This window comes from Apaloderma vittatum, unplaced genomic scaffold, assembly GCF_000703405.1.
Source record: "Apaloderma vittatum isolate BGI_N311 unplaced genomic scaffold, ASM70340v1 scaffold19582, whole genome shotgun sequence".
In the NCBI taxonomy this organism is placed as follows: domain Eukaryota; kingdom Metazoa; phylum Chordata; class Aves; order Trogoniformes; family Trogonidae; genus Apaloderma; species Apaloderma vittatum.
In genome coordinates, this window is record NW_009702149.1 from 28,971 (window position 1) to 43,517 (window position 14,547).

Here is a 14,547-nt window from a genome sequence, read left to right on the forward strand (position 1 = left end):
GCCTTAGAAAGATCCCTCAGTGTGCACAGAAACAATGCTCAGAGTTTCACTGTTAACGGTCTGATAGTAGATGTTATGTGCCTATTGACCCAATGTGCAAAACTCAGGGATCTTGAAATCCGAGGCTACTTCACCTGAAAGAACATACACACTTTCTTGTATCAGCCTCAGAAATTCAGAATGCCCACCCAGGATGTCCTGCAAACCTCATTAAGAAAAAAAACTATGTGTAAGAACACTCTGGTTTAAAAGCACTAAAGAAAAGTCACTATCAGAAACATCTGCAGCAAGCAAGGCTAGCAACAAACGCCTTGATGAAAATCCAGACTGTGTTGGTGCTTCTTTTTGCTTGAGGATAGGCTCGTCTTGCAGCAGTTGAGGAGGAGTGTATGGTCTCTAAATGCTTCCTCCCCTCAGAAGGATGTGGAAAGGAGGATATACCTGCTTGCACACACACACAGCACTTTGTGGGTGTCCTCCCCCTCCTCCTCATGGGTACAAACAGTTACTCTTGTAAGACTGAAGAGCAGGATGTGCCCAGCACTGTTTGCCCCCTCTTAGAGTACTCCCTCGGGTATGTTTGAGACACACCCCTCTTCTGCCCTGCACGTGTGATACAAGGAGCATCACAGACACCCCCTGGCATTTCCATGACCTACCTGCAGGTTCTCCCCCCACTGAGACTTCCCTTCCAGAAGCGCATCCAGCACTGCACGGCTTGGTTCTCCATTGGCTGCATCGTTCCCACTCACAACATAATACGATGCTCGAACCCGCTTGAAGAACTCGGGATCTGTGTTCTTTCCGCTGCAGTGGTTGGGGATGTATGCCAAGTCCACATAGACAGATGGACCCATGGGCACAGGCAAACTGCTCTTGGGACTACTGGAAGCTTTGGAAAAAAAGAAAACAGAGGCTCTCAAAACTCTTCTGGAAAGGACAAACGTTCAAATTAACACTGAAGGATTGGAATTCCAGAAAGGCTTTTCCCTGCAGCTGCAGCAACAAAGTTAAGATTTATCCAGGCTTTGCTGCTCAGAGGGGACCTGGGTGTGTTTCTGGGCCAGTGCTGTCACACTTTCCTTGGGAAGGAAAGGGAGTTCTGCTGTTCTTTGGGAGGGGGCTGGAAGGCTCTAGGCTCACAAACGTTTTCTGAGGAAGGAAATCAAAAATCTCCATTACTAGCTTTTGCAGAGTTGTTGTCCCAATCAGTATTTAGTCATAATTGTTGTTGTTTAATAACCTACATTTGATAAAGAAACTTGTTCTGATGGACTTCATACGCTATCCTGTGATATTACAGTAGTATTCCTGGAAGCTCCACACTGGCTTTCTGCCATGTCTGTGACTTGCTGCTATTCCAAGGACTCTGTGGCTCCTTCCTTCCTATTTTGTACCTCTTTTCTTCATCTGCTGGTGCTGCTTACACTGATGAAATGAGACATGGTCAAACAGAAGTTATATTCAGCAATATATATATGTGTGTGTGTGTGTGTGTGTGTATATAATACACACACACACACACACACACACACACAACCCATAGAAGGCTTGTTCCTTCTCTCCCTCCTGCTCTTTGTGGAATGATAGAAGCCTCTGTCTTCTTTTGCCTTCCATACACTGTCTCTGGGGAGCCTCTTCTGTGAGCAAAAAGCCACTAACTGCTAGCATGGACAGCTCGGTGTGCTGTCTACTTGCTACACACACAACAAATCCTTACCTGACTCAGCTAGTCTTATGGATGTCTAGTCCTCATTCCAAGTTTCATCTGGACAACTCACAGCGCTGCCCCATGCACAACCTCTACATTCTATGCCTTTGTCTCAACCCTCCCTTCAGACTCGCATATCCAGTCACTACATCTTGCCAGTCCTTTCTGCGCAGTGCCCCTAAGACATGACTGTTCTGTCCAGCCGCTCTGCTAATACCCCAGTGCAGGCTCGCTCTTGTCAGCTGTTCATGAACACAAGCTGGCTCAGCCCCTCTTTAGTCCACACTCCTTTGCAGAGCCCTCCCTGGCACTGCGAGCATCTCACAGCTCCATCCGCTGCTTTCCTCTCACTCCCCACTACTCCGAGCAGCTCCTTCATCAACTGCTTGCCCTGTCCATCGCCCTTGCTGTCAGTGACATCCGTTTGCCCTGCCTGAGCTGTATTTGCAAAACACACACAGAGGGTCTCTTTTCAGCTTTCCTCCTTCGGCTGCTCTCAGTCAAGGGCAGCTCCCTGTAGCACCGCTGCAAACCTTCTCCCACTTCACCTGCTACAATCTCTCTTTGCCACAACGTCTGCCATGGGTATCTACTGAGACCAGAGCCCATCAGCTGTGTTTCGGTTTTCTCCACCCATTACCCAGGCTCTTGTCTTACACTCAGCATCAATGGTCTGGCGCAAAGAATCAGTATTTGCTCAGTGTCTGTAAAGTGCCCGGCACTGTGAGGTCTCAGCACAGACACGGCCATGATGCATTACTCTATTGCCTAATACTGCTATCATCTGCTAAAATACCAACGGAGCACTGGTCTTTGTGTTAATGCTCAGCAAGAGGCCACGGGCTGTACAGATGCTTGAGGTTGAGTCCCTCTTTCACACCTGTATTTCGGAAAGAGGTACGACCTTCATTTCCAACAGCCACGCTGCCTGTTGAGCATCCTGTGTGTGGGACTCAGCTGTGGAAGCTGCTCCCACCCCACCTCTGCTTAGCACTTCAGAGGAAAGCGAATATCTGACCATGGCGGGATCCTGTTATTCTGACAGCTTTATTTCAGTCCAGCACAATGCACTTACTCCACTCACAGGCTGAGAGGTTGCCACCTCTTTTTAAAACACACACACATATTTTGTCCTTCAACTGCAGGCATTTCGTTGACAGCACCCACCTCCACAGATGCAGCCCCTGGGTGGAACTGAACCTGAGCCTACGGAGTTCTGAATTAGGTCTCCCAGGTCTGTCTCTCTCCAGAGGTAACCATTCAGCTCTACACAGAGGTTGAGAGCTTTCCTTAAGGCTTTGATCTTTTCAAGTCATTTGTGTGACAAGCTCTATACCTGATCACTGCTTATAACTTTTTATGCCTGACTGTGAAGTCCTGTTCTCTGTTCTCCTGAGTTTAAGCCAGTGCTTTTGTGTTGGACCTAAAGAGAAAGTGCATGCTTAAGGAAGAATTTCTTACCAGGGTTTGTTTTGACACCATTAACAAGGCTCTTGCCAGGGTTGCTGTGACTACTCCGGGATAGTTCATCCTCTGTGTGAGGAGGCTGTGCGAGCACGCTACGTGATTTAGGCTTCTCTCCTCCATCTCTTTCTTTTTTGGCAGTGACCGATTTTGGAGATTTGTCCGATGGCTGTTTCACGGGAGTGGGTGATCGTTTCCCTTTCGCATCTAACTTCCGGGCAGGCGAGGAAGCTTTGGGTTTGCTCAAAGGCTTCCTCACACCTTTGTTCTTTTCTTTTATGTCCTTCTTGGAAATTTTATCAGTTCTGCTCATGCTTTGCTCATTTACCAACATATCGGGGTCTACCATGCAGACATCAGGATGTGGAGGATGGGGATGGGGATCTACCATTGGAACCGGCTGAGGATCATGGCTGGACCTAGAACTGGCATGATGAGCATTCCCAACAGCTTTGTCCACGGGGAGGAAATCGGCATCTTCATCCGAGTCCATGTTGGCATCTGCTGTGATGGATGGACATTCTTCTGTCTCAGGCGGGACATCCGAGTCTGACTGGGAGGTTCCAGAATCACTCACTGATGTTGGAGGGGTTTCCTCCACCGTGGCACTTTGCATGGGGCTACTACCAGTGTGGGGTGGTCTTCCTTGCACCGAAGGATGACCGTCCTCCTGTGAGAGGTCACTGTCTTCGGAGAGCTCATGAGGGCTTGGGTTGATGAATGAGGGAGAGAGCTCTCCTTTCCTGTGCTTGTACTCATTTGTGGAAAATTTCTGTCCATAATCAAAACTGCCTCCTAAATGTGGCTCCATCTCATGGGAAGCATCTCCATGGTCTTCTGTTTTTCCACCCCTTTGCATATCTGTGAAAAAGGGCTGGAAACTGTGTTCAGGGGACATCAGAGAGGAAGGACGGCTCTGCCTCTCTGTGTCCTCTTTGCCTGCACATGGAGGAAAAGTGCTGTCAGAACCAGGACACGTTTTTTCATCTTTTGCCTCTGCTGCATGGTATGTACTTTGGAAAGCTTGCAGACTGGTGCTCACCTCTGTTGGACCGTTGGCTGTGGTTACATCTTCGTGCTGATGATGAGGAAATGATGTTAACACATTAGGGAGAGGAGTCAGTGGCGCCAGCTGTTCTACAGACGGTGGCTTCTGCTCTGGACTGCTTACACAGGGTTGCCGCTGTTTCTCTGCAGAGAAAGGTGTGGGCTGTGAACTCTGGTACTCCCTTCTGCATGGCGAAACTCTGTCACCCGTGCCACTTGTGAGTGGGGAACCACGTTCTTCAGCAAGCACAAAGTCTTTGGTTTCAGCTGGATGTGTTTTCACAGCACTATCTGGAATCTGTGGAGACACATCCCAAAGACTCCTGGTACTTGGTTCCGGTCCTGTACCCGTGTATGTGGGAAGCATATGGGAGTAGAAACTTTCTGCTGCATTCGGTATCACAGGAGTCGTAGCTTCAGACGAAGGTTCCTCTGACAGGCTGGGAGAGTCATCTTTCAGCTGCTGTGGAGGCACAGACTCTCTTTCCACAGCTTTGGAGAACAGCTTATCTTCTTCATAGGGACTCAGTGGCGAGAATTTAGTGAAAGATGAGTCAAGGCTGCTGATTTTCTCAGAAACCTCCAAGTACTCATCTCTCTTCCCCTGCTCTGAGAGCAAAGCACAAGGAGCCTTTAAAGGAAGAGAGATATCTCCTAAATGGCTTGCTGAGGTTTGATCACGTCTGAACATACTGGGTGTTTCACTGCTTCCTAGCAGGGAGCCTTCAAACCCAGAAGAGCTATCCATCACTCTGCCCTCTGCTGATGGGCCCTTTTTGTCTGCCTCTTTCTGCTTTCCAGAAGCGGATTTCATGTATGTGGCTTGGTCTTGGCACTCTGAGACCTCTGCCACACTGGGGTAATCTGTTACACAGAAATGTGATTCCTTTGTGGATTTTTCAACAATCTCTCTCTTTTTTGAAGAATCTTGGCTTAAATGGCACATTTCTGAAGTCTGCTCATCTCTGCCTGTGTCTGGCAGGTCACCGTAACCAGCAATGTATGTCCCCATGGCAGTGGCTGATGCAATTTTCCTATTTCCATATTCCTCTTTCCAGCCTGGATCAGAGGGTGAAGAGGCAGTAGAACTGGGTGAAATGGACTCCTGACGCTTGCTTTGCAGAAGGGGTTCTGATACGTAAAACTTGTCCATTGCTGAGATGTGTGCATAGACCATGCCCGCAGCTTCAACAGGGCTGTGCAGTTTAGATTCCTTCTCAGATTTCTCCTTAGCACCTTTTTCTAACTCTGAGTCACTCGTGCTTTCTTCTCCTCGACCTGCTTTCTCATAGTATGTGTCTTTGGGATCTGGGCTTTCAGATTTCAGGAACAGAGAGATCTGCTCCTGGCTAGACAAAAGGATGTTCTCATCCGGACAAGCAGCATCAATATAGGCAGATGATTTTTCCTGATAAAACGTGTCAGTCGTATCTGTGGGAGAGGCAAATGCTCTGCTTGTGGACGATGGGTGCAGCGCGGAGTCTGGTTCTTGTGGCAAAGTAGAAGACACCTTCAGTTCTTCCTGACCTTCAGATATCCTAGGCTTGTCTGTTTCAGATAAGGGCAAGTATCTTCCATGGATGTCTGTATAGTCAAAGGCTGAAACTGCTTTATCTTTAGGGGACGCTGGAGACGAGAGCTCCTTCTCAGCAGAGGTATAGAGGCAGGACTCTTCTTCCTTTGCAGAGACAACAAAACCTGGACCTTTTTGAGAGATCAGTGCTGTTTCTAGCACCTTGTCAGCATGACCTGGGCTGTCCGCACCCCTGGGCGTGAAAGGGGAAGGCCCAACTCCAGACACAATTATCTTCTCATAGATGTCAGCATACTTGAAACTTCTTTCATCAGGGTAGGGAGTTGGTTCTCTTTCTTCTTGCTCCTGTTCTGCAGAACTGTCACCACCTCTGGGCCTGCAGACCCCTTCCTCATAGGAGCAAGGCTCAGGGGAGCTCCTGGAGTAGGTGTCTGGAGGATATGCCTCTCGGCTGGCAGGACCCACGGCCTCAGCATGGCCCACAGCAGCAATGCCTGTTTGACAAGGGCCTTGTCCTAGAGGGGAGTGTGCACACTGCCCTGACACTGCAGAACTTTCTTCCGGGTATGCTGCTGTATATTCATATTCTGCTGGTCTTGCAGATTCCAAGAGAGTAGATGCTGCTGCCACCTGGTCTTTTCTTTCTGTAGAGTCATACAGTCCCTTGGCGAATTTGCAGCCACTCTCCTGCTTTCTCTCTGATTTGTATTTACAGTCTATTTCCTGATACAAGCCACCGATGTCTGATTTCTTCTCTGTGTCCTTCAGTGGGACTCCCTCCTTTAAAGGCGACTTGCACTGCTCTACCCTGTAAAGCCTTTCTGTTCCTGGTGCTGTGTCCATCTCTTTTCCCAGTGTGGTAGCCGTTATAGACAGGGGAGATGCCGTCAGTGCCTGGTCTAGTGACTTCGCATAGATGTCTAGGACAGCCTTCTCCTCATCTTCTAAGTAGGAATAACCTTGTTTAGATGTCAACAAAGATTCTTGCCTTTCTTTGCTTCCAGTTAAGGCTTTGGCCTGATTTTCCTCCTCAGAGCCATATTGAGAAGACAGAGGACTTTCCATTTGCGTTCTTCCTGGAAGAGTGCTGTCAGCAGGAACTATTTCCACTTTCTTTGCTTCTGATGTAGGTTTGTCACTCTTCTGTGTGTCTTCTTTGCGATCATGTGATTCCATCTTTAAACATTCTCCTCCTGCATGTAGTAGCAGGGGTTTTTCTTCAGCATGACAGAGCTCCTCATCCTTCTCACTAGGTAACTGCCCTCCTCTTCCAGTCTCTCTTCCTTCCTGAAGATAGCCAAAGGCAGAGCTCCATGCTTCACTTTCTGCTCTTCTCCAGGTGTGACTGTCAGGCACTGCAGGAGACAGCATCTCCTCCTCTCCCATTTTAGGAAGGGATTTTTTTTCATATTCTGGTACCTCATCCAAGAATGTGCTCTCTCTCTCTTTATCATATCTCTGCCGCCTTCCCTGAACAGGGATCTCCTCCACCTCTTCTGGAAACCACACTTTCTTCTCATAACTTAAATCTTTCATGTAAAAGTCTTCCATTTCTGGAGATTTTTCGTCTTGAATTTCCTTGAACCTGCAAGATTTTACACCTTCAGGAGAAATGTGTGAAGACATTTTATCCTCCGTTGGGCTAGATTCTGTAAAGTGTAAGCCCTTTGCATCTGGAGATACTTCCTGAGAGTCCAAGCCTGCAGTTCTTCCCTTTACTGCTGCAGAAAATGAACTGCTGTCATCTGGAGACATTTCTTCAGTTGAAGTATCTCTGGGTGACATGTCTTTAACTGAGCTACTTTCTGGGCAAGGAAAAGATTTTGACACTTCTTTTGTGAGTTCTCTGGCAGAAATTTTCAGTGATTTTTCATATGAAACTGGGCTCTGCTCTGTGAAATCCATGGATTTCACAGCTTCTGCAGGGAATTTGTCAGTAAAGTCAGGCACAGTTTTTTCTTCTGCAGGTAGCTCTTCTGTAAAACTGAGAGATTTGATGTCTTCTGGAGACATTCCTTTAACAACAAGGTCTGAAGAGATTTCCTTGCTGGGACTCTCAGTGAGAGAAATGGATTTGGTCTCTTCTGGAGAAATGTCTTTAATGGAAACATGAGAAGATTTTTCTTCTGAGGAGGAGTCTCCTGTAAAATACAGTGGTTTTTCTTCTTCAGTAGTTGCTCCCTTAATACCTGAGGATTTTTCTTTACTAATACTTTCTTCTGTAAAAGAAAGTGACTTGGTGTCATCTGGTGAAAACTGTGACAATTTGTCACTTTTGGATTTGCTTTGGCTTGTGACCTGTGGAGGACTCACATTTCCTAGGGACATTTCTGTGGTAGAGAATGGCTCAAAGGACAAGTGTTTCGAAAATCCCATTAAACTTTCTGTCATGGTTTTAGCTCCTTGCTCTTTTTCTGGCTCCAGAAACACATCTGTGCTGGGATGGGGCAGCATGGAACGCTCCTCCTCCTCCCCTATCACCACCGTGTCCTGCTTGTGGTAGGAGTGCCAGGGCAGCTCCTCCTTCCCAATCGGTTCTTCCTGCACCTCTTCACCAGGAGACACTGGAACATCACTGCCCACTTCCCACTTGTGCTCTTCAGGTCCAGGCACTTCTTTTTCATGTTGGTATTTAGCTGCAGACACCTCACTTTCTCTGAGCTCGCCCCTAGCCCCCTTCACCACAACAGGAGATTGGTCTTCCAACTTCTTGGCAGCAGCATCTGTTTGTTTTTCAAATAGATCTGAATCTACTGTTTCTAGTTTTTCCTCCACCGGAGACTGGTGGAAAGGTGTGTGTCCTGCACTTGTGGGGCCAGATGGGGTGGGAGAGGCCATTTTGACTGTACTGTCATCTGGACTCATGCATCGTTCTTCAGCTTCTGCAGAGTCACCCTGGGAAAATGGTGTTTCTTCAGTGGATAATGGCAGACCAGAAGCTTGCATCGCTTCCGTGGGAACGCTGATTAACACCGCATCAGGACACCCTGGATGAGCAAGCATGGGGGCACTGTAGTGCCCTTTGAGTTTCTCGGGCATTTCAATATTGGGAGTCCCATCTTCTTCTTCCTCTTCATCTTCTGCCTCTTCATGCAGATCGTTTTTCTGAGTTTCCAGTTTTCTCTCTCCCTCTGCTAATGCATGGAAATCTTCAGGGGGTGGAGATTTAAAGAATTTGTCTTCCTCCAAGGATGATGTGGGAGAGATTGTGCCAGCAGAGGGAACATAGTCAAGACCTTGGGTTGCTTCTGTCCGAGAGGAGGGCATGCTGTTTACTGTGTCTAGCAGTAAAGAGCTTTTCCCAGTCTCTTCTGTTTGCGGTGCTGTTAGAGATGCAACAGACTGGTCTTCTGCTACTGAAGTTGCAAAAGATGAAAGCTTATCACATTCTGTAATGGATGTAGCAGAGGATATATGCTCCTCCTCAGCCAGAGGTGCTGCCACAATATTTGTAGGATATGCCAGGATTTCGGACTCCTGGCCAGCATAGCCCTTGGCTGAAAGGTCAGCAGTAGGCATGGCCTGTATTCCATGTATTGCTTCGAAGGAGCCTGGGTGGTCAGGAACAGAAATGTCATAGGCATTGACATCATACTTCAAGTGTGGGATCCTCTCTTCCTGTTCATCATGTATTTCTTCATCAGAAATGGTCTGCTCTGTTTCTGAGTAGCCTGGAATAGTTTCATCTTGGATATATGAAACATGTTCTGCTGTTGCTCCTGGTGGGACCGGCAGACTGCTCAGGTATGACTCTTCCTTTGTTACATCCTTTCCAAGTAACTTATTTTTCTCACCCATGTCACTAAATACTTTTTCCTTTTCTGTAGCGGTAAATACTTTGTCCTCCCTCTCGTGCTGAATCAGCTCATGGAAGGCTCTATTCTTTTCCACCTTCTCTTCTGCCTTCATGTGCTGTTCTTTTCCTTCCAGTTCTGCCTTTTCTATCACACCTTCTCTCTTTTCCTTCCCACCCTCTTCCTGTGCCTCTGTCCCCTCAATATACTTTTCACAAGTCTTTGTTTCTGCTTCCCTCTGTTTTCTGTCCAAAGAGATTTTCTCCTCTTCCTCCTTTTCCTCCTCTCCGAACACTGATGACTGCTCATCCTTTGCTAAGAGGTCTGTCTGTGATGGCACCTGTTCTTTGTCTGCGAACAGCTGAACTTCCTTGTCCTGCTCAGCTGTTCCCTCATGGTATCTCATGTCACGATTTTCTTCTATAGTTCTTTCATCCTCCATCTTTTCAGCACGACCTGCTCTCAGTTCTAGCTGGTGGACTGCCTTTTCCTCTGCTGGTGACTCTTTTTCCGTATCAGTAGTAGTTATTCCCTGATCAGGGATGTTTGTTTTCAAATTCAGATCTACTTCAAGGCAACTCTGAGCAATCAGGTCACCAGAGTCTTTTATCTCTATTTCAGATACTCTCATAATCTTATTACTAACCTCAATATCCGATATTTCTTGAGTCACCTGCAAAGACCCTTCCTCCTCATGCTTCAGTTCCTCAAAGTCCTTTGTCAGATCTTCAGGTGAAGACAGGACTAACCTCTGCTCAGCTATGGAAGTCTCTCCTGGCTCCACTTGTGCAGGTGCCTTCTCCGTTGGTGATGTCTTCAGGTCAGCAAGTACTTCTTTTTCAGGCTTGACTTTGATCTTCTCAGTTTTGATTCTGCCTGGAACTTTCGCCTTGTATAATGTTTTTCTTACTTCTGGGGTAAATGGTTTTAAGTCTGGTTTAGAAATTTTTTTGGGCTCTGGCTTGCTTTCTTTCTTTTTATCCTCTTTCTTTGAATCTTTTTTTTCCTCTTTCTTCCCATCATCTTTTTTTAAGTCCTTTTTCTCTTTCTTAATCTCTTTCTTCTCTTTGTCTTTCTTCTCCTCCAGTTTGGATACTTTCTCTTTGATATGCTTTTTCCCAACCTTGTCTTTTGCCAATTTTCTTTTCTCAGCTTTGAGAGCATCACTTGTTTCTGTCTTTATCTTCTCATGTTTAACAGGTTTCTCAGGAATTTTCTCTGAGTGTTCTTTAAGCTTTTTCTCAATTTTAGTATCTTTTGTGACTTCTGGTTTTATCTCCTTAATCCCCTCTTCAACTACCTCTTCCTTCTTAGCTTGCTTTGTCACAGACGGCTTGGGGGAAGATTTAAGACTCTCCTTACTGTCAGTTCTTTGTTTAATTTTGGTCTGCTTCAGTACCGGTGGAGGTATTCCAGAAGTGATATCTTTTTGAGTAGCCACTGGGTACCTCAGAAAATCCAGGTGCTTGAGTTTCTCAAGTCCTTCCAGTATTTTATTTTGAGGAGCATTTCCAGGAAACAAAACCCTTACAATTTTCTCTGTTGGGCTAGCTGGAAGCCACACCACCAGGGCCGTGATGGATGTGAGATAAGGAACAGAGATTTCACCTTCTTTCCCACTTGCAAGAATTATGCCAGTCTTTGCTTTACTATTACCAGCCCATTTCTGCATTAGAAACTGCATTTCTTTACTGTCCTTGACAGGATTCAGAATATACATGTCCAGTTTACCCACTCCCATCTTGTGGAAAAGCGTGATAGGTTCAATGGTACTGCTCACCACTCTGTAGAGAGGTTCTGCTTTAATGCCTAGCCTGCTGAGATACTGCAGTGTAAGACAAGCTTCTTCGATGCTCCTCTTTACTTTCATGGATGATTCAGGCATCTTCAGTTTTTCAGGAACATTAAAAAAAACCACGCCTAGCTCAGGAGAAATTAAGTTCTTCATCCAGTCGCTGTAGTTGGTAGAGCCCTGGGATTGCTCCTCCTCTTGCTCAGCAACCTTCCTCTGCAGCAGCCCATTGATGCCAGGCAGGTTGTCTGCACCGATGTGAGTGAGCAGGATTGAGTCAATCCTATCCAAGTGCCTCACCAGCTTCCAGAAGCAGGACTTCCTGTCAGAGCCACCATCCACAAGGATGTTAAACCCATTGACAGCAAAGAGAGCAGAATCACCTCTTCCCCCAGGGAATATGTAGCAGCAGGGCTTAGAAAGCTTCAGGAAGCCTCCCGAGGTGGGTGGCTCCAGGAGATCAAATGGAGATGGCACGTCAACTGTCTCAGAGACGTACTCTGCAAACTCAGACACCCCATCCATTTCTGGCAGAACTGGATCAGGATTCAGTTTCAGATTAATAATTTCCTGAAAGCGAGGATGCCCAAGGTTGCTCCAGTCTCCTTCTCCCAGGCACGACACAGTAAGGGAGGCCTTGATATCTGAATCAGTGTTGCTAAGAATCTGGGTGACCTAATGAGACAAGCACAGACAAATAAAGGTCAAAGAGAGCTCTGAGATCAATTCAGCACTTAAAAAAAAAAAAAAAAAAGCCAGTCAGTGTAGAAGTACTGAAGATACTATGAGCACTTTACTGACAGGAAGCACTGCGGATGTATCATCCAGTTCAAAACCCTGTTGCAAATGGATGCACAGGGCCATGCTCTACTCTCACTTGAGATGCTTAATGTTGATGGGCCGTTGTGTTTCCTGAATGTTGGGAGCGCACAGTGACAAGACCTCAGGAAAAGAAATGAAAGCCTGTCCTCTTTCCTTACTTCTTGGTATTTAACCTCGGATATCAGTCACTGGCTTGGGCTTGAAAATAGCCATTTCCTTTAGATTTGTGAATTTTAACTCTGAGATACCTTTTTTAATAACAAGCATCATTCTCTGAACTTATCCTCGCTCACTGGCTAATGCATAATCATATAGCACTTTGTGGAATTCTAGCACCATAGGATTTTCTTTTTTCTTCAGGTTAATTTTCTTTCATGGGACCTATTTTGAAAGTTGTGACTCCATTTCTGATACACATACGGGATTGGGGACGTGCCACATGATTATTAAGTAGAACTAAGGTTGATGTAATTTCCAAGGCTCCTTAAGGCTATGCTGAACACATCCTGAGCGGAGAAGCATTAAACCTCAGCCTTCCTAAGCATCTGGAATGAGATGAGTACACTTCTTTATACCGTGTTCTCTTGCTTAGACAGCCCTTAACTGACTAGTTGGTGTCCAAATAAATGGGTACCAGAAGAAAATGAATGTGGGCAAATGTGCTGATGTAATCACATCAGCAATGATATCTATTGTCAAAATATCATCCAGTCATTCCTACAGCAACTGTACATTCAATCGGACTGAAATGTTCTAAACATCTGGCACGCAGTTATCAGGGGATGCAGGGCTTATCAAAAAATGAAGCAGTATGACTGTACTGGCAACAAGATAGGGTGATAAAGGCCTCTGTTGGCTGTTTTTTTTAGAATCTGCCCACAGATACTTTAAGATTTGTTTCAAGAAACTTAGAGTGTTTGTCCACTGCAGAGCCAGTCTGGAAGGTTATGTCAAGCTGAGCGTTTAAAGGTGATCACCCATGCTTGCCACCTTGGAAAACTTAACCCAGGGAGTTAAAGCCAGATGCCTAAGACTACAGCATGAATTATTTCTGGTGTGTGATTTTTTTTTTTCTGCCAGATTTCAAGATCATCTCTCTGTGGATCAGGCACCTGAAGGAGTGGCACCTGTAGAGCAAGGCAGCCTGTGCCACTCCTATCACGTACTCAGTGAACAAGAGGGGTCACGCTGGCTTACTGCTCACACTCACCTCCGGGTCTGAAAGTATCTCAGCAAACTTCTGGTAAGTGAAAGTCCCTGTCTGCAGGATCAAGTCTCCCTCCTGGTCTGAGCTCTGACCACAGAAGATCAGTAGCTTGTGGACTGATGAATCACACACCAGTGAGCGGACCTGTTACCACGAGACAGAGTGCTACAGTCAAAAAATTGTCTGTACTCCTCATCGGCACCCAGAAACCCAATCACATGGACAGGTATACTTACGCATTATTCACAAATAGCCATAACAGAAATTTTCTAAATACAAGAGAGCAGGTTACTGAAGAGGGAAGATACTGCTACTGCCTGCCCAACACAGACCCAGGTCACTCGTAATTCACACTGAGAAAGTAGGCCAATGCTAAGAGAAAATGTTTGGCGGTACGCTGGCCAGGTAAGGGCGCAGCTCATTTAGACTCTCATCAAACTAGAATGCCCAAGGATGGGAGGTCTTCCACCTTCTTTGCTAGGAAACTCTACAAGCTCCTGAGAAATCCTTAAAATCAGGCAATCCTAAGGCACTTTCAGGAAACAGCTTATTCCTAAAGGGCTGGCACACAAAAAACTACACAGCCTCGTGTGTTGCTTTATCTTGCATTAAATCCTGCCACAGAATACTGGTTGTTGCATAAATTGTGTTGGCAAGACCTGGCTGCTTCACCACACCTTGCATCAGACTGGCAGCATGTTCAACCCCTTCAGAAGGTGCAAAGTGTGATGATCATGACCTCATGTCAAGCAAGGGCAGGAGAGATGATGTAGAGAAAACCTGCTGGCATCTGGTCCTTACCTCAGACACAACGCTGTCCACATTGGGATTTACGAGGATCACTGTCTCCAGAGTATCACTTTGGTGATGGAGGGTTCTCTGGCCTGGGGAGAGGCAAGAGATTAGGCAGGATGAGAGCAGCTGATAAGACAGTATCTGCCTACTGATGTTTTAGCCTCAAAAACTACACTTCAGCGTAAGCTTGACTGCACAGCTTCAACTTGCATTCTAGACCCGATACCCAGGTCCCATTAAACAAATCAAACTCCTTTTAGTAATAAGGAAAAAAATCCTAGTCCTGGATCGGCCCAACTTGCAATTCAACATCAAGGTGTTCTGAAGTCCACAGTGCCAGGCACATCAGTCTGCCTGCAGGCACAGATCGATTACCCCTCC

At 46.4% G+C, this 14,547-nt stretch overlaps 1 protein-coding gene across 1 annotated transcript in view; it reads right to left on the reverse strand.

Moving 5' to 3' along the window:
• The window catches only part of MAP1A (microtubule-associated protein 1A), a 14,738-nt gene extending 485 nt beyond the window's left edge, over nt 1–14,253 (reverse strand). The window contains exons 1-4 of the mRNA XM_009879447.1: nt 14,173–14,253; nt 13,375–13,515; nt 3,173–12,017; nt 660–892 (exon numbers count right to left, since the gene is read on the reverse strand). Of these exons, the coding sequence (XP_009877749.1) occupies nt 660–892; nt 3,173–11,867 (8,928 nt within the window). The 5' untranslated portion in view covers nt 11,868–12,017; nt 13,375–13,515; nt 14,173–14,253. The remainder of the gene's footprint in view (nt 1–659; nt 893–3,172; nt 12,018–13,374; nt 13,516–14,172) is intronic.
• Nucleotides 14,254–14,547: the final 294 nt, after the last annotated feature.